General features: G+C 48.5%; 1 protein-coding gene across 2 annotated transcripts; it reads right to left on the reverse strand.

Moving 5' to 3' along the window:
* Positions 1–177: 177 nt before the first annotated feature.
* On the reverse strand, positions 178–19,175 carry RAC1 (Rac family small GTPase 1). 2 transcript variants are annotated; one of them, XM_065923764.1, is made up of 7 exons: positions 18,913–19,175; positions 10,064–10,135; positions 7,622–7,739; positions 4,227–4,283; positions 2,849–2,911; positions 1,977–2,136; positions 178–1,792 (listed from the first exon to the last, which is right to left on the reverse strand). In XM_065923764.1, exons 1-7 carry the CDS (start codon positions 18,945–18,947, stop codon positions 1,662–1,664), a joined length of 636 nt encoding a protein of 211 aa, XP_065779836.1. In that variant the 5' UTR covers positions 18,948–19,175; the 3' UTR covers positions 178–1,661. The 2 variants fall into 2 exon arrangements, with proteins under 2 accessions (XP_065779836.1, XP_065779837.1); XM_065923765.1 differs by lacking the exon at positions 4,227–4,283 and having other exon boundaries at positions 18,913–19,168.
* Positions 19,176–19,674: the final 499 nt, after the last annotated feature.

Below are 19,674 nucleotides of genomic sequence, written 5' to 3' on the forward strand. Positions count from 1 at the left end.
AACATCCCTCAACACCCCTTGTCTGCTGGCTCCTCCATCTTCTCCTCATGGAGGGACCACTCCCTGTCCCCCAGCATGAAAACACAACCGTCTCAAACAACCCAGGGTTTTACAGTGAGGCAGGCAGATCCAGGCGGTGGTTCCCCACGCTCTCAAGAACTCCAGTATTACTGATCATATGATTCAAGGATTTATTAAGTCATACATGCAAAACATACTGCTAATCGCGTTAGCAAAAGATCAATGTAAAAACACTCCACAATTCTGCAACTGTCAATTTAAAAAATTTTGTTCTAGTGGTTGAAAGGTCCAAGCTCGTATTCTTGCCAGTGGGTACGTTGTACAGAACTTGGTTAGCAGAGCACGGGGCTGATGGAACCTCACAGACCCCAGGGAGCACGGTTAGGGCAAGGACAGAAGCGTCTGCACGGTGAGGCAGGAGGGGTCAGTCGTTAGTCACGGTGCGGCGTCGGTCATCTGGCCAGTGACGCTGAGGCTTACAGTTTGGGAATATCTGAAGTATCTCAAAAACCATAAAGCTGCAACACATGATTTTTACACCTAGTTTACTAGAAAACTAAGGAAAGCACTTATTAGCTTTGAGTAAAACAACATGAAAACAGGAGTGCACTTTTACTAACCTACAAAAAAATTTTCTAATGCATATTCAGAAAGATTTTATAATACAAGGAGGCATATTGCTCATTAAGAATGGGCTCTATAAGAAAAGCACTTACTAAGTTAGCAACTATGAGGATGACCAGGTCAAAGATGGATTAAATGCCCAATTTCAGAAGGGGTGGGCAGGTTTAGGAAAAGGAAAAGCTGAAGAAAACACTCACTGATAATACCGACCTTTCTTTTATCTACCGCATTTGACAGAAATTAACCTTTTAAAACCTTTACCCGTGGTGCTTTTAACAGTTTTAATGATTATGTGTACAATGTAGTGTAAATTAATCTCCACATTTTGTCAAAATACTGTCTCCATCCTTTGATGACAAGCGTCCCACACACTCCACCCCAGGGCACCCACGGACAGAACACTTCATCACAGGGAGCACTGAGTTCTGTTCAGAATCTCACAAGAGCTAAAACACTAACTTGTTTTAAAAAAATCTCACTACAAAATCAAAAAGACTGATCCAAAGAGTGAGCCGTTAGGCCCGTGCGCGCTGACATACAGTACAGTGTTAGGTAGGGAACGTGGGCTGCGACATCGTGACTCGCTAGGTGCAGCGTTTCAGGAAGGAGGCTGTGCGCGCTCTTCTCGCCTGAAACTCGTCAGCGAGGGTCTGCGCCTCCTGCCTCCAAAGCTGCAGTCTCTTCCAGACAAAGGTCTTTCCACAGCTCAGCGCGCAGGGTTCTTAGCCCAGCAACGCAGCTTAGTTCACAGGTGTTTTGGCAACTCTGAGCAAGAATAGGGGCTTTGAAAAATAAGGCTTTAAGGAAGCTTGTCATTTTAGGGCTGAACTTTAATAGAATGTTAAAAGTTTGAACTCTTACACTTTAAACAAACAAAACCTAGAAATTACTGATTGGTTCAAAACGGTTTTATGGAAAAACTAATCTGTAACAAAAACTTGGCATTGAGTGCGAAGGCTCCACGTTTGAGCAAAGCATACAAAGGGTCCTGGGGGGCGCGGTGGGGGGGCAGATGTTCACAAGAGCAGGCACTTTCTCTTCCTCTTCTTGACGGGGGGCGGGCAGAGAACCGCCCGGATCGCTTCATCAAACACTGTCTTGAGGCCTCGCTGCGTGAGCGCCGAGCACTCCAGGTATTTGACGGCACCTGTGGGAACACAGCCTCACCCTCAGATCGGGACGTGGTGGCTCCCCCGCCCTGGCCGGAGCACCAAGTGCCCCGCTTGGCAGGGTCGGCCCCCGAAGGCAGGTGGGGCTTCCCCAGGTGGGACTCCAGCCTCCACCCCAAAAATGAAAACGGGAACGCACGTGTGACGATGGGGGTCTCATACCGATCTCCTTGGCCATGGCCAAGCCCTGCGGGTAGGTGATGGGCGTCAGCTTCTTCTCCTTCAGCTTCTCGATCGTGTCTTTATCGTCCCTCAGGTCAAGTTTCGTCCCCACCAGGATGATGGGTGTGTTGGGACAGTGGTGTCGCACTTCAGGGTACCACTAGGCGAGGAGACGGAGCCGAGTCACCACTCTCCTTTAGGCACCCCGCGTCTGAGCTACCCGCGCGGGGGCCCGCCCTGCCCACCACCCTGGGTCACCGCAGCTCCTCCGCCGGCTCAGCCCCTCCAGGGCCACCGCCTGGCTGTCGCGGGATGAGCAGCCTGAGACTCGGGACCCACGACCCCCCAGACAGCTCTACTTCTCAGCACGAGGGGAGAGGACCGCCCCCAGCCACCTGGTTTGCGGTAAAACCCACGGAGTTCCTAAGTCATCGCAAAATCCCCCCCCGCCCCCGCATTCAAAGGATGAGCACAGAACTATCCCCACCCAGGCCTCAGCTCTGCCACTGTGACCCCCACCAGACAGGACCCCGGGCCCAGCTGAAGGGCCTCACCGCCCCCAGCCCGGTCTTCACTCAGTTCATGAAACATGCCCGAGTATGAAGTGTGGTCCTCATTTTTATTACACCAACTCCAAAGTGCTTCATTACTGTCACAAGGAACACAGCACTTCTCAATCAGACCCCGAGTCTTCAGCACGCTGCGTGCTCAAGGCGTACACCTAAAAAACCTATTACCTGTATCAAAACCTGCCCAAGCAGTAGAATTAAGTAACTGAAAGTTTCTATCAGTAAATGGTATTTTATTTTTTAGTATTTCTTCCCAAGACTGACATTATGTAACTGAATATTTTCCTAAAAAATCCCACTTACCTTTGCACGAACATTTTCAAATGATGCAGGACTCACAAGAGAAAAGCAAATTAAGAATACATCCTATAAAAAGAAAATACAAGGAGGTTTTGAGAAGAGTCAACAGCGAGGAAGGCGCTTCATTTCTACGTGCGGCTGGGGCAGACTGCAAGCCCAGGGCACACGCGGCACACAGCTGCCGTGGCGTGGGCCTGCCCCCGACACCCTCAGTGCGGCCAGGCCCCCAGCCCAGAACGCGCATGAAGCGCCTGTCACCGAGGAGAAGGGGAGTGGGGGACAGAACACGCTCAGAGTTACTCAGGCTACATCCAATTCAGATGTAGACTGGATCGGACTGGATCCAACCGGATCAGAGCGACATCCAATTCAGACTCCCGGAGGCCTCTTTCCCACCCTTCCCACTCCAACCGGGATTAACAGGAAGCTCAGTTACTACACAGGGACAAGGCCAAGAGTCAGGGTCCTATGCCAATATTTCTATTAAAAAAAAAATTATCTACAAATGGTACGCTTTTCACTAAGCTCCCTATCAGAATGTTAAGTACATTTTCACAAGGTCACAGGGTTCTAGTTAAACTGCTTCTTACAGAACTGCCATCCGAGCCCAGCATCAAGAGGTTCCCCTCCGGAGGACCGGCAGGGAATCACGGAAGGCCGAAACCTGGGCGGTCCTGGCGCTCCACGCTCCCACTGGAGGGGCGCGGCTCTGACCCCCGGTCAGGGAACGGAGGCCCACATGCTGCATGGCATGGCTCCCCAGAAAGTGAGATTTATCCGCCTAAATGCCTAAGAGTCTCTAAGATGCTCGGTTTATGAAACTTTTCCCTGGAAAACTATGCTAAGTGGTGAATGGACACAGTCCCCATGCTAACACTTCCTCCTTTCCATCCAGTTCATCTCTTGCACCTGAAGGAAGACCATCCCACCACAGCCTCTCATCAATGACACTGAAAGGCAAGCGCATGCACGAGCATGTCCGAGAATCACCGACACCCAAGCTGACCAGACACCCCAAGCAGGGACGGGTGAGCTCTCCAGCAGGCAGCTGCGCCCCTCAAGCCCCGCACCAGACACTGAAGCGGGAGGAAGGAAGGAGTGCCCGCCGCGGGGAGAGTCCCGCTCCCGCCAAGCGCTGGGGCTGCATGAGCCGTGGGGGGGGCCCTGCACGACACCCCGCCTGGCCCTCGGGAGGGGCAGGAGGCAGAGCCCGGACTGCTGGACTGCAGCCAGAAGGTGGGCTGTCCTGCAAACCCCTCACCTTGAGGAGATCAATAAAAAGCACTCGGAGTGTGAGGCTCACCAGGAAATCCTAGGGAAACTAAGTGAGCCCAGAGAACAGTAAAGCTTGAAACTGAGATCAATCGAGAGTTTTACATACGGCAATCGGCTTGTCTTTGCCCCTGGAAGGTATTTCCTTACCATACGTTTCTCCAACCTAGTAATGCACGAGAACTTTGTTTGAGTTTAGTAAAAAGTGAGAAGAAAGCCACTATAACCCGTTACCTAGTCTTCAGCTGAATCCTGTCTCGACCCTCCCAAGGGACCCAAAGCACACGCAGATGCAGCGCACCCGTGACGCCAGGCGCCGCTGACTCGTTCCGACGCCCTGGCCAACGGGGCACAAGGAGGCGCTCGGGAAGGTCAGAGACGGTGGAGACCCAGGGCAGGAAATCCTTCCCCACAGAACTGGCATGGTGCCCACCAAGCCCACGGCTTCTGCTCAGTGTGAAAGGGGCATCCTTCCCTCAACAACGGCGCCCACCAGGGACCGCACACCCTCGAAGCTCCCAGGCCAAGGTCTCAGACACAAGCCCAGCTGAAGCCAGCAGGAGAAGCGCCCATCTGTACAGCAGGCCTCCAGCCAGGACACTATTCCAAAAGGTGGCCGGGTCTGAGGGATGCAACCTCGCAGGGTGCGGCTCGAACCCAGGGACCTGCTCTCCTGAGAGAACAGCGCTGAGGTCCCAAGCACGTGGGGGCCCGCCCGGAAGTGACTGCGCAGCCAGTGTTTATCACCATGCTTTCAACTCGCTCCTCTGTTCCCATCAAAACCGAAAGACTTTCTCTCCAGCAACAAAGAATCTGGAATTCTCGAATCAAGAGAAAGGCAGCTGAGACAACTATTGTGATTTCATCTCCCCTAGGCTTCTCCGATTTACAATCTAGAGCGAAGGTCAGTTTCTCTCACTACTCTGATTTACTCTACAGGCTCTTTCGGAATCTGGGTCCTCGCAAGGCCTGGACGTGATGCCAAAGCTTCGCAATGACGCAGAGACTCACGGGGTCGGCCCCAAACACTTGGCGTCCAAACACCCTCTGCCACATCTGCCCTACCCTTTCCCACTCTTCAGAACATCTTTCTGATGGAGGAGACTCTTTCTGTCCTACATTAGTTAACACGCCACCATCCGCCTGCTCCTTCCTCCTTCCTTTTTCTGCCTGCAACCCAAACACGACTGGAGGAAAGCCCAGCGCGTCAGACAACTAAGGCTCAAGCATCCGGCCGGCCCTTCCGAGTGGGTCACGGCAGAGTCGAGGATGAGCCAGAGACAGGCCTACAGAACGGACAGCCACACCAGAGACCGGGTGCCATTTAGTACCAAGTTCAGGGGTTTCTCTTTGCCGAGACGAAATCCAGTGCCAACTGCCACTTCCAGGGCCAGCTCCCCCTGGTAAGACACCAGCCCAAAGGAAGGAAACCTTTCAGGCCCCAGTATCTCAGCACTCACCGGCTCCCCCTCAGTAACCAACACAACCCGCTCATCCTCAGGAGTCAGGCAGGCCGGGCTGTAACAACCAGCTGGGGGCTCGCCCCCAGGCTCCTAAGCAGGCGGGTCACACGCTGTGGTGCAGGCATCATAAGAAGTGGTCCACCGCCCTCCCTAGGCAGAGGTGAGAGGTCTAAGTCCCGGCCCCAGGAGGACAACACCCGCTTGGATTTCAGGCCCCACTCACTGCAGCTTGATTCCATCGGTCACGGATCTAGTGCGCTCAGCACAGAGTGGGAATCTTGCCAGATCATCTTGGACTCACTGCGAGTGACAGCCTCCGAGAAAGAGGCCACACCCGTCCCTGGACCTCCTGAGTCACAGGAGGCAGTTTTCCTTTCTCAGAAGTGACCTGCCACCTTCCAGACAGATCCAGTTGATTGAGGATCCTACTCTACCCCTGGAGAAGGAAATGGCAACCACTCCATGGATGGAGGAGCCTGGCAGGTATGTAGTCCATGCGGTCGCAAGAGTCTAGTTTAGCAGGTCGCAAGAGTTTAGTTTAGCAACTAAACCAGCCAAGAAGCCTACTCTACCACTCAATGCAAATCCCACTGAAATCTGGACTCAGCAAGGAGCCACTTGGTATAGAGTACTTCCCTAAACATATTGAAGAATTCAAACTTTTTGGTGATTATTGGCTGATTTTTAACAGATAATCACAGTTCACTTTTACCCACAGATTACCTGAAAAGCCAGCCAATTCAAGCCTCCCAGTTTATGGTTTTGATCTTTGCTGACCACTGTTCCCGGAACTCAGATAAAGGACAATCACCAAAAACCTACAGCTTGAAGAAACTGTCCTTGACAACTCCTCTAGCAGAAAAACAAACGGAAAAGACAATGATTTCTGCTTGGAAATAGCCATATTTCAAACACAAAAAAACAAGCTTTGGGCAGACTAGAATGAATTCATTCTTTTCACTCACACTCACCCCTCAGAACAAGGGATAATTAAATCAGTCTCGGGGCGGAGGCCGGCCCTCTGAGGGACGTCTCCCTGACCCTGAGCCCCCCAAAGACTGTGTCCTGCAGCTTCCCTCATCTGAAGGCACCTTGGACCCGAGGGGGCCCCCAGCTACACCAGCACAAACACAGGGAGGAACCCAGTGGCAGACACACGCCCGGGACTGTCCTAAGAGCTCCACCTAAACAACCTCACCCCAGCCTGAGAAGGAGCAGTGCAGGATTTAAGGTGAAGACATCTGCCCCTTCACACAGCGGAGGGCGGGATCTGAAACCCAGGAATTCGCTCAACTGCCTCTGTGCAAACTGCCCCGGCCAGTTAGTCACAAAGCTGTCTTAAACACTTTTAACATAAAGGAGAGATGAGTGACAAAAAGGAAATAGCACGAGTAAGACAACTGCTCATTTAGAGAAAAGTGGCTTCGGACCACGTGGCCACCAGCTCACTGGCCTAACTGTAAGTAGCCAGTATAGAGACCGCTGGTTAGCTGAGGTGCAGGCAAGCCCAAGCTAACGGCTGTCGAGGACTGGACACAGCAGACACGTTATAAAACTGAAACTTCCACCTCCTTAAGAAGATTTAGGTTCTAAAGCTGCAAAAATATATCTAATAGAAAAACAGTATTAAATCGACTGGATTAGTTACTGACTTGATCTAAAGAAGCCTCATCTTCGCTGCTTAATTTGCGTCTGCAGCACAGAACAGTCAGAAAGCAAACTAGCCAGGAAACGAACTATTCTTAAAGCAGTTTTGCCGAAACAAAACTGCGCCTGTTTCACATGGCTGTGCTTAAACCACACGGAAGAGCATAAATGCACAGCACCAGAGTCAATACTGAGGATGCGCAAAACGGAAAAATAAGCAGACAAACTCCTGGTTTGCGTCTAGGCAGATACTCACTACTGAAGTAATTCAAGGTTATTTGTTATTACTCGGCATACCCAAAAGACGGCAATATAGGCAAATCGAGAGGTGGCAAGAATTGATGAAACCGTCAGGACGTGTAAAGGACACTCTAAAATCAGTCAGGCTCCTTACTGTCTGCGGGTAGGACAGGGGGCGTAATCGGTCATAATCTTCTTGTCCGGCTGTGTCCCACAAGCCCAGATTCACGGGTTTTCCATCCACCATGACATTGGCAGAGTAGTTGTCAAAGCTGTGGAACAGAGGGAAAATGGTTAACCTCCGGCCGAGGAGCCAGGCACCCCTGGGGCTGAGCGGGGCGGGCGGGCCAGCCCCGCCGGCAGGCGCCCAGTGGAGGGACGTGGGAGCTGGGGTGTGCGGGCACCAGAGACACATGCATGAGTCACTGAATTTAACCAGAACAGGTCTCTGGCAGCTTCAGAACCCTGCCTGCCCATGATGAAGAGGACAGTGCGGTCTCTACCCAGGAAGACAGGCAGGCATACGAGTCCCCCTTCCAAACCCCACGGGCTGGGTTTTCCCGCGCACACCTGAGTCGCCCTCAGCTAGGGGCACCCACAGGGCTGCAGGGCCGTGTCTCCAGAACACCCCCTGCACCCCCGACCCTGGGTGGAGGCTGGCCCCCAGCTGAGCCTTGGTAATCCACCCTAAGACCTGTGTGCAGGGTAACACAGAGCAAATCAGATCCGAGAAGCTACTGGGTAATGTTTGCAAAGTGAGTTCACGCGTGTGTTTAACTTGAGGCTGCTACACACAAATGAGTCGCCTATAAGAGGAGGAAGCCCGGAAAGCTGACCGGCTGATGGGGAGAGAGGAGGAGGACATGAAAAAATCACGCTGAGTGCCGTGGAGTGGTTCACTGACACCCGGCATTCAAGGGAGACCGGGGCAGGTGCCGGGCAGAACCCAACACACCAGCCTTTAAAGGCAAGTCCCAGGACTGATTTTCACAAGCTTAAGACCAAAGCTTAGGATCTTACTACGCTGTGACAGCAGAGTCATGGTCTGAGTAGGTTGCAGTGTGATTTATACAAGTTCATGACCAAACCAGCTTTCATACAGAAAAGGTCTCATATGCTGCACCTCTACTTCAGTGAGAAGGGGAAAGATTCTTCAATCAGTGGTACAAAATGGTATAAGAATCTGCAAAAGAGAATCAGGTGCTTGCCTCATGCCATACCAAAAAAATAAACTCCAAGTGAATGAAAGATAAAAACTAGAGTGCTAAAAACCCTAGGGGTGGGGGGGAAAAAACTAGGGAATATTTTTTAATAAGACACTAAACTCAGGGAAGAGGAAGAATGGCATATTTATATAAAAATGCAGAGAATATCATGAGTTCAAAGACAAGTGAGAGACAGAGGGATACGTATTTTTCATACACAGAAGTTCCACCAGTACAGAGAATTTCCAGTGGGAAATAAGCAAGGGATTTTGACAGGCAGTTCACAGAAGATTGTGGCAGGGACAGGAAACGCTCACAAGGTTTCAACCTCACCGGTGACCAGAAATGCAAATGCCGCGGTCACCGTTTTCAGCCCGTGTTCACCACAGTAGGTAGCAAAGGGCTGTTTCTGTCACAGCTGCTCAAAGTGACAGCACTGGAAATAGCAACCGTGTAGCATCTATTGAAAGTTAAAACATCCCATTTCTTCTGATTTGCCATAGCTCCTCCAACAATGTATCACGTGTGCACAAAGACATGTGCAATGACATCTGCACTGCACTGTTTGCAAGTGAGCAGAGTCAGGCCCACCACGGGACCTCCAAGTCATCAACAGCTCTACCTACATACGGAGATGAGGGAAGTCCCCACCACAAATTCTGGACAGTGTGATTCCACTTACACCCACACACACAGGACGCTTGGGTGCAAGTGCAGGGCTCCAGGAGGTGAGCAGCGGGCGGTGAGGATCCCGCAGGGCGGAGCCTCGGAAGCTCCCTGGTAACCACCAGCAGAGAGGCCCTTGTCCATTCCCACCCGAGTCTGCTGCCAAAAAGGGCCCCAGCAGCTCAGCAGCCGATGCGCCCATCTGCCCCCTCAGCCTACACCCACCACACACAGCCACACCCCCCACATACAGCCACCCCCCACATACAGCCACACCCCACACACAGCCACACCCACCCTGGTTTCAATTCCAAAGCCCAAAAAGTCAACAATGACATGTAACCGTTGGACTGCTCGCCAGAAAAGGCCAATTAAAACATAATGGACCTTTTTGTTCCAGTTCCTTGACCCTTTACACAGAAAGCCACTTATCTGAAACTATCCAGTATCTGAACTTCAAAGGTGGTTTAACTTTCATTTCCTAAATATCTGAAAATCAATTAGGAAAGCTGTGTGCTTTGTCATCATGCAGAAACTATATTAAAAAAAGATAAAGTTATTTTTTAAAAGTCCAAATAACTTATAATTAGACCTCAGTGACTGAGAGGAAAATTAACCCCCTCTCTTAAGGATTTAGAAAGGCAGAGCAGAACAAAGGTCAATGGAATCCAAAAAAACCCACATATCACTGACAAGTTAATCCCGGGTTAACTTAGGATACTTACACAGTGGGGATGTATTCGCCAGGAAATGCATTGGTAGTGTAACTGATCAGGAGGCAAGTCTTACCCACAGCTCTATAGAGACAGGAAAAAAAAAAAATGGTGTAAGTTCCCTAGTCAACCTAAGTGCAATCCTGGCTCTCATTATTCAGTGAAAATAACTTACAGAAAATTCAGGAAGTATACATCAAATATTAAAGTGTTAAAGAAAACAGTTTTTATGACCTTTTATTTAATACTATTTTTATCCTGAAATTTAAAGCAAACAAACTAGAATTACTCAGAAAGGCAGAGTCCGGAGGCTTCACACTGTTTCAGTTCTAGGTGTTTGCACTGGTTGTTGAGAAAACAGTTGTTGGTAAGCACAAGGTTTAAGAACGGTACTTTTAAACGGGAAGTCGTGGGATTTCCCTGGTGGTCCAGTGGCTAAGACTCAGTGCTGCCACTGCAGAGGGCCCGGGTTCGATCCCTGGTCAGAGAACTAGATCCCAGACGCTGCAGCTATGAATTCACATGCCACAACTAAAGATCCTGCGTGATGAAACGAAGGCCTGGTACAGCCAAATAAATCGATAAAATAAATAAATAAATAAAATGAAAAAATAAACAAGTCTCCTCTGCGAGCACCTCTAGAAGGCTTTCATCAAGAATCTGCAAATCTACCCTCAAGTTATTCGGATGAATACCAACAGGCAGACACAGCTCTCCTCTCAAACGTCCCCTGTTACAAACTCTGTGGCCTCGAGGGGTGGCTCAAACCCTGCCGCCTCCCTCAAGCCTTCCCTCCGGCCAGGTCTCTAAAGAGAGCGCTTAGTCACCCATACCACACAACATGGCCTGCTAATTCATCTGCATTCCTGTGCCTCCTCCCAACCCCCACCCTCAAATCTCACCATAAACTTTTGGAGCAAGCAGTTAACACACTATGTTCCAGGCAGATTAAAGAACGGCTCAGGGACGGTGGAGTAAATCTCCCAAACAGCTGTGAAGAGAACTAGCAAGAAAAGCGTAGGAACACAGAAGGGCCTCCCACACATAACTGCAAGCCGGTACAGGGTACCAGAACAGTGAGGAAAGGCTCCCAACCACTTGAGAGGGGTATCACACAGTCGGGAAGGCTTTCTGAAGGAGGAAATGGCACTCCAGTATCCTTGCCTGGGAAATCCCATGGACAGAGGAGCCTGGCAGGCTACAGTCCGTGGGGTCGCAAAGAGTAGGACCCAACTTAGCAACTCAACAACAAAATCACCTAAACATTAAGTTGATCACTGCACCGTTAGCCAACAGGTGCGTGATGCCAAGTTGCTCAGTCGTGTCCGACTCTTGCGACCCCATGGACTGTAGCCCACCAGGCTTCTCGATCCATGGGATTCTCCAGGCAAGAACACTGGAGTGGGGTGCCATTGCCTTCTCCAGAGGATCTTCCAGACCCAGGGATCAAACCCGTCGGCTCCCTGAGCCAATGCAGATACCTAGCCGACACAGTCTCCAAATGGTACACCACTCCCACAGTGGCTCTCGGGGCTTCTGAGTCCCGGGCCTCACTCCCCAAACAAGTGCTCCTCACAGGCCCAGCTCCCTGCCCCCCTCTGTGGCTCACCAAAGTCAGAGGATACACTGGAGCGCAGGAGTCCTAAGACTCTGCTGTTCAAACTCCACCAGCTATCAGTTAGGACAGCCATAAAGAAGTTAAGTGACTTTCTATTTTCCTTACACCCTTAGCTTAAGGCAAAAACCTCTCAACAAGGGCAGATCACAGGCCCAGGTGGTCCTGCCAAAACTTGCTTCACTCATAACATTATTAAGGCTTAACAAAAGCTGGAACTCCCCACCCCAAAGACCTCACAGTCAAACATGACATCATCAGGGGCTGCCGTCCAACTCCTAAAGGCTTTCTAAACAGAAATGACTCACTGGCCATACATTTTGTTAAAAGCTTAGAACGTTAAAAAAATTAAAAAAGAACCTGAATGAGTAGGAGTCTGAGATTCAAAGTCACTGCCCGGATGTGTGACCCACAGGCAACTCTACCACTTACTGGCTGAGTTTTTTAAGTTTCAACTTCCTTATGTCTTGGTTTTCTCAACTGTAAGATGGATGCAAAACTACCAACTTCATCCCAAAACTATTGTGAGCACTGATTCAATTTCAGTCTACACCAACAAACTGCATGGTATGCCAGCAAGTATACTAGGTGCTAAAGATACTGTCATGAGCAGGATCTCATGGAACTTATGCAGCTTTAGTAAGCTAAAAAATGAGACACGTGTCCATTACATAACATTTCAGATGTGATGAGTGTTGTTAAAGATGTTCTGGAAATGTACAGCGCAGGGATCTAGCCTTGTCTTGGGGGCAGAGGAGGCTGCAACATCACTGAGTGGGACACGGAAGGGAGGAACATTCTAGATAAAAGCAACAGCATGTAGGGAGGCCCAGACTGCAGGAAGGCCAGCAAAACTGCAGGATGAAGAAAGAAGGGGGAAGTGGCAAAGGGAAGTCTGAGGAGGTTGTCATTTCTTCTCAAGACCTGGAACTTGATCCTACTTGGGAAGTGACAGAAGATTTTTAGTTGCCAAGAAATCATTAGATTTGCATTTTCAGAAGCAGCCTCTCTGGGCAGTGTGGGAAGAGGACTGAAGGGGCTGAGGCTGGGGGCAGAAAGAAGGAAGCAGCTGCCGCTCTGTTCCAGGAACCGATGCTGCGGCCTGGACCACGGCGGGGGTTTCAGGGTGCGGAGGAGCGGGCTGTTCAGACAGCTACCGGGACGGGAGGCAGGACAGACACAGCTTAGTCAGGGGCTCAGTGGTAGCTGAGGGAGACAGCGCACTTTAAGGCTGTGAAGAGTGATTGTCTTTTCAAAACAGCAAGTGCTGTTGTGTAAAAATGTTAATAGTCATCACCTCCTAGTGTCACAGGGAAGCAGCTCCGAAGGTTTTAAATGTGGTGTTAAAAGCATCACAGTTTCACTTCTAGATCCCTCCTAAGGCTCTCCTATGTATGAGGAACAAAGCCATTACTACAAACACCAACTGTTTTAAATATGCCAAAATCTCCTTTCCTGAAACTGGATCTTCAGCTGAGGCTTCATCTTTCGAAAGGTACTGGTATCACCTGATAGTGATTGGAAATTTTATCACCAATCATCTGTTAGATATAGACATGCGTTCTCTACGAAAATTAGTAAAGTATAAAGTTCTGACTTTTAAATAAGTACATGTCCAACTTTTGATTTAAATGTTTACTTAATTTTAAAAACAGAGAAAAAGAGAAAGAAAAGGGTTATTTACCTCCCATTAGTGTTTGTTCATTCCTTTTAAACACACTCCACAAATAAATGCTACAAGCTACAGGCCACAGTCAACAGCGGCTCTAGACAAAGTCACGCTTCTCCCACAGGAAGAATGGAAACGGCATCTGGTTAGCCTTTCACTTGACGCTGCTGCGGAATTTCTTGAAGCTACTATTTACTTTGGAATTTCCAATTTTATACATGTAACTGCTCAGTTCACTCACTTTTTAATCTTTTTATCCCCCTCTTTTTCTTTTTAATCTTTGAAAAATGCTGTAACTCTAGAAACGGGGCATGAGTCTACTGGGAGAACATTCACATAAGCACGCTTCTGAAATTTAAGGAGTATTATACTTATTTGTGATAAACAATCACAACTGCTACTAGCTCTTTTACTGGTTAGAAAGTTGACAAGGTAGATAGAACATACTTATTTCCAGGTTCTAAGTGACAGAAAATCACCACAACATTTTAATCTAACAGGAACTGAGCACAAATAAGCACGTGAAATCAATAAATCCGGAAACACTGGCAATTTCCTCCCATTAAAATAGGGATGGACTATCCCTGGCAGTGCAGTGGTTAGGACTTGGCTTCCACTGCCGGGTGGCACAAGTTCCATCCCTGATCCGGGAACTAAGATCCCCACATGCTGCCTGGAACAGCCAAAAAAAAAAAAAAAAATCCAGGAAACTGAAAAACAAGAAGATTCTGCATTGCATTAAAAACAAAACAAAACAAACCCACTGTTCTCTCAGTAGGACAGAAAAACCAGATTTCTCCAATGACTACTGTAAACCTAAATAAGGAGGCTGTATTGCTGCCTGAAGTATCTAGCTCTTCTCCCCCAGTTTTATTGAGGTGTAACTGACATACAGCACTATGTAAGTTTACGGTGTTTAATTTCTATACGTCAGGAGATGATTACCGCAGTAGGTTTAGGGAACATCCATCATCTCTTAATGAGCCAGCATAAAAGAAATAGAAATTTTTTTCCTTCTGATGGAAACTCTTAGGATTTATTCTCTCAAGAACTTTCATCTATAAAGTACAGCAGTGTTAATTATCATTTGCCACATTTCATCCCTAGCACTTATTTATAACAGGAAGTTTGTTCCTTTACACCACCTTCCAATCTCCCGATCCCTAAGAATACCTAGGATCTTAAGAACAAATTAACAGAACAGGATGGAACGTGAATTGTAAGTATCAAATATATAATATACTAATACTTATTGTATTAACGAAAGACCCTGAATCAAAGTCCTCGATTTATGCTAAGAAATGGGATTTGGTGACTCTTAACACTAATCCTAAATGTATAATTACCCAGAGTAAGCTTAAAAATTGTACGAATTAATAGAGCAATTTAGTGCTACCAAAATGCAAAACCCTAGCTGCAATGCCCCTGACGTCCTGCCACCAACAGGAGACATCCCAACCAACTAACAGAAAGCCAGTTGTTATCACCATGGGAGACTCCCAAAAGTTCAGATGCTGAACACTGAAGTTACTAGAGCACTCAAGGCTGAAGATGCCACCTCTGACAGAGTTTGAATCTGAAGCAACCGTTACTAAACAATGTCCTAGAACCATCTAGCCTAACCCTGGAGTAGCTTATTACACATGTCAGCTAAAGATGCAGAGTTCAAAATTAGGAATTTATATCTGCGTATTACCCCCATTCTCCTTCCAAAATCAACTTCTGTTATCAAATCCTCTTAAACTATTGCCCCCAAATGGGAACAACTTCCCATGAGATACAGCAAATAGAGCAAACTGTTAATTACATAATCTAAGTGGTGGGTATGTGAGTGTTTTGTGGGTTTTTTTGTATGTGAGTGTTCAACGCATTATTCTTTCAACTTTTCCATGTCTGACATTTTTCATATTAAGAAGCTGGAGGAAAAAGTTCCATCTGGTGATACGTGCTAACTGCCCTGGGAGCAGGATTCCTGGTGAAACACCCCCTTTGTAGGAAGACTACAATTTTAAGTTAGAGCTTCCTGGTGATGCAGAGGTGACAGAGTACAGACATCAGCTGACTAATGCAAAAGACAGAGTGTAAACGGTAGCTTTAAGGTTTCTCAAAACGGGCTCCTGACACTCCTCCACTGAACCTAACCCCAAACATTTAGCTGGCATTAATTATCATCTGAAATTAAAAAAAAAAAAAAAGTATAATACAATATAATTGTACCAACCAAAATCAAATACTAAAAAAAAAAATAGATCAAATACTAAACGTAAGTTTGGGATAAAAACACACAAAGGCAGTTCACGAAGAGCTGAAACAAACTCACAGATCATGCCATGGCTGCTAGTTCAATGAAGTGGGCAGGAACCAGTAGTGTACATTCCTATCAAGATGACATCATGGAAGGCATTCATCAAGCTCAACTAAAAAAATTCCTGGACAGCAATGTCTAAATTAGACACTGGGCTGCAGAGACCTCTAGCATCTGGAATAAAATGGGGGGAGGGGTTAAGTCACTCACCCCCAGCCCCAAATCAAGCAGTCAAAAAAAAAAAAACCACAATTAAAAGTTCATAAATAGTTGAATATGAGATGCTGTCTCACCCAAGTAAAGCTGAGAGAAAATTGGGGGACAGAGGTCCCCCAAATTAGAGTCACAAAACCTGTGTTAAGGACAGAATCAGGCTTCACGGAAGAATTAACAGAATTAAAAAGTATCAAAACTTATCTCACATTTTATACTCAATACCAACTGGATTGCTGTATAGAAAATAATCCATTAGAAGAATATAGGCTAATTGGTGCTAATCATAATACAGTTAGGACACAGCCTTTAACCATAATTCCCAAGAATATTTTTAAAATAAGGAAGCTTGCAATTTGTGGAACCTCAACGAGTTTGCCTTCCCTGTTTAAACTGCCCCAATTGCCTGAAATTCCACAACATTAAGCAACTTCTTCCCCTCACAAAATTTAGACCTGCACTTTACAGCTTTAATAGTTTTTTAAACAAAATATTCCTACAAGGAATATATTTTATTCAGACAAAAGCAGAAAGAAAAATATTTTTGGTGGAAAAAGTATTATCTAGATTGCTCACTGAAGCAATATTTGCCCTATGTTCACCCCTAATTTAAAGTATTGACAACACAGCTCAAGGTTTTTCTCATAAAGGTACATTTCACTTCTAATGTCAACATCAATGTTCAAATACAGTATTAAAAAACTGACAGAGGGGGTTTCCCTGGCAGCTCAGTGGTAAAGAACCCGCCTGCCAGTGCAGAGGATATGGTTCGATCCCTGGTCTGGGAAGATCCCACATACTGCGCAGCAACTAAGCCACAACTACTGAGCCTGCGTTCCAGGGCCAAGAAGCCACTACTCAAGCCCGAGCACCCCAATTGGAGAGTAATTCCCCCAAAACTAGAGAAAAGCCCTCACTGCAACAGAAGACCCAGCACAAACAAAAATAATTCTTTTAAAAAACTGACTGAAGGGATCGGGATGGGGAATACGTGTAACTATATGGCTGATTCATGCCAATGTATGACAAAACCCACTGAAATGTTGTAAAGTGATTGGCCTCCAACTAATAAAATAATATTTAAAAAAAAAATAAATAAATAAAATAAAATAAAATAAAAAACTGACTGAAAACTCAAGGCCCCTGTGTTTTATGCCTAACACTCTTCACAGAGCATGGCAGTACCTCAGAGTAGTAAAAACAGCAATGATAATCAAAAAACAGTGACATCGGGCACTCACTAAGCACTCGGGAGGGTCCAGGCACCTCCAGCACCTGGTTGAATCCAAACGATTCCCCTCGAGGCACCTCTCTTGGGGGACGTGTGATCTGCTCAGGGTTTCCCCCCAAGTGGTGAGGTGGGGATTTGACCCCACAGGAGGCATTCAACAAGTATTAGACCAGATAAACACGCTGATGCAAACAGCAGAGGTCCACAATCTGTACCTATGATTGAGTAAACTGACTATATCCCGTGCTTGTATTTTTAAATCTTTCAAATAAGATTATATTCTAGGATTAGATAATGGATTATCAGCGATTTGACTTTTTAAAAAAACTGGCATGAATTACTGATCCTGCATTTTTTAACTTTTAAAGGAAATCCAGATCATTTACAATGTTCCTGAGGCAATGACATATGTTACACTTCAGGAGCAGAAGGATCAAAACTTCATTTAAATGAATTTAGTGATTTCACCCTTAAACCTGTAACTGAACATCCTCCCCATCCCCACCCCCGCAAAATTAAAAGCTTTCTTTCAATGGGTTAAAAAAGAACAAGCACCACACATATTTCTAAGTAGAAACTTACAATTTCTGATTATCTCGACAGAAGCATGAAGTGTTAATAATCTTTCACATTTGTGAGCCTGACAAACCATACAGAGGGCATCTTTTTAAAAAAAAAAACAATCAGTTGTCTGATTGTGTTCAAGGATCTGAATTAGATACAGAAACAAATTCAAATGTCTAATTTACAACGATCTTAAGAAAACGAGATCTCCTAAATCCCTCCAGAGGCATAAAAGCGCCATCGACCCTAACGACAGGTTTGGGGAACAGGGATTCCACAACTCTCCCCTCAACTTTACAAGACTCCAAATAGGCGCCAGTTGCATTCTGACTTTGTTGCAACTGGTATTAACTCTTGGAGCCTCCCTGCTAACGCTCTACTCGAGCAATGAGGAGACGCACAATTTTGCTCCGATCACACTGAGATTCTTGTTTCAAGGGGAGAAAAAAAAACTGCATAAGACAAGTCTTGTCTTCCTCGAGGGCCTGGATCCACCACAGACAGTAATGAAAAGAAATGCCTTGAGTCACAGGGCAGTCCGGCTCAGGGAGCCTGTTCTGCGACATCCCATACCTAATGCATGAAGCAGAGACCAATTTTTCTTTTTTTTTTTTTTTTAATGATCCCATCACGTTCAGAGAAAGGAACAGTCCTAATCACACCCAGCTCCTCGCAGCTAGAAATCCTAAAAGTTTCTCCACCTTAATAGCCAACAGTCACTTTTTAAAAAATCAGAAAAGTGCCTAAGTACCAGAGCAAGGCACCCCCGGTAAATCAGTTGAGGGTCCCCACACCAGTCCGTGCGTGCACAGACTCCTCCAATACGACCGACCAGAGACCGCCGGGACCCAGGGAAGGTCTCAATGCAGCTCGAGAGGTTAATGGGAAAACCAAGAGAGGTTTCTATTTCTTTTTTTTTTAAAGAAAGGCGACTCCCTGAACCCACCCAATCTTCAGGCAAATGAGGGTGGGTGGCGGCGCCGGGCGAGTTCTGCCGGGCGGTCAGCGGGCCCGGGAGAAAACGGGAGGGTGGAGTTCACTTTCCCTCCCGCCGCGGATCGCCGATTCCCTCCCTCCCCCACCAAAAAAAAAAAAAAAAAGAGCCGGAACCAGGCCCGCGCCGCCCGGTCCCGAGGAGGGTGGCGGCTCGCGCCCCCTGCCCCGCGCCCCTGGCCCGGGAGAGGCCCGGCCGGGCCCCAAGCGCCCGCCCGCCGCCCGGCCCCAGCACCCGGCACTCGACCCCGGGCCCGGCGCGCGCACTCACCCGTCTCCCACCACCACACACTTGATGGCCTGCATCTGGGCCGCTCGCTGGGCCGCGGCGGCGGCGGCGGCCGGGCGCTAAGGAGAAAGGCGGCGAGCTCGGGGAGAGGCGGGCGGGCGGGCGCGCGGCTGCGGGCGGCAAGGCGCGGGGTGCCGGGGCCGCTGTCCACGCCGCCTCGCCCTCCGCCGACGGAACGCCGGAGCCCAGCACCAGCCACCACCCAAAGCTGGGGAAAACTGCAGAGAAACAGGAAATGGCCGCTCCACTCACATCCGGCCTCCCCTCCCCCGCGCCGGCGCCGCCGCCGCTCCCAGGCTCCGGGGCGGGGCCGCTCCCGCCCGCGCGGCTCCCGGACTCCTCTGGGCTTCGGGGGACGCTCGGGAGCGCTCGGCAACGCTCGGCAACGCTCGGCTCCGGCCGCCGGCCGCGGGGCTCGGGGGTGGGATGGGCCTGCCGCCATCTTTGTGCGCTCGGGTTACGGTCCTGACCCCGCCCCGCGCCACCTGCCCAGGTTCTACCAGGAGGACCCTATCTTCCGGAAGCCGGTTCCCCCAGCCCCCGACCACCTCTTGTGGGAGGCCGTCTGAGGGGCGGTGAAAGTGTTAGTCGTTTAGTAGTGTCTGATTGTTTGCGACTCCGTGGATAGTAGCCCGCCAGGCTCCTCTGTCTGTGGAATTCTCCAGGCAAGAATACTGGAGTGGGCAGCCATTCCTTTTTCCAGGGGATCTTCCCGACCCAAGGATTGAACCCAGGGCTCCTGCA

The sequence above is a fragment of the Muntiacus reevesi genome, chromosome 2 (assembly GCF_963930625.1).
Source record: "Muntiacus reevesi chromosome 2, mMunRee1.1, whole genome shotgun sequence".
Lineage (NCBI taxonomy): Eukaryota > Metazoa > Chordata > Mammalia > Artiodactyla > Cervidae > Muntiacus > Muntiacus reevesi.

Coding starts and splice junctions, on each gene's coding strand:
- RAC1 (XM_065923764.1), bottom strand. CDS start 18,947: ATGCAGGCCATCAAGTGTGTGGTGGTGGGAGACGG. Junction 4,284..7,621: donor CCCTGTCCTACCCGCAGACA/GTAAGGAGCCTG, acceptor GTGCATTACTAG/GTTGGAGAAACGTATGGTAA. Junction 2,137..2,848: donor TTGAAAATGTTCGTGCAAAG/GTAAGTGGGATT, acceptor CTCCTCGCCTAG/TGGTACCCTGAAGTGCGACA.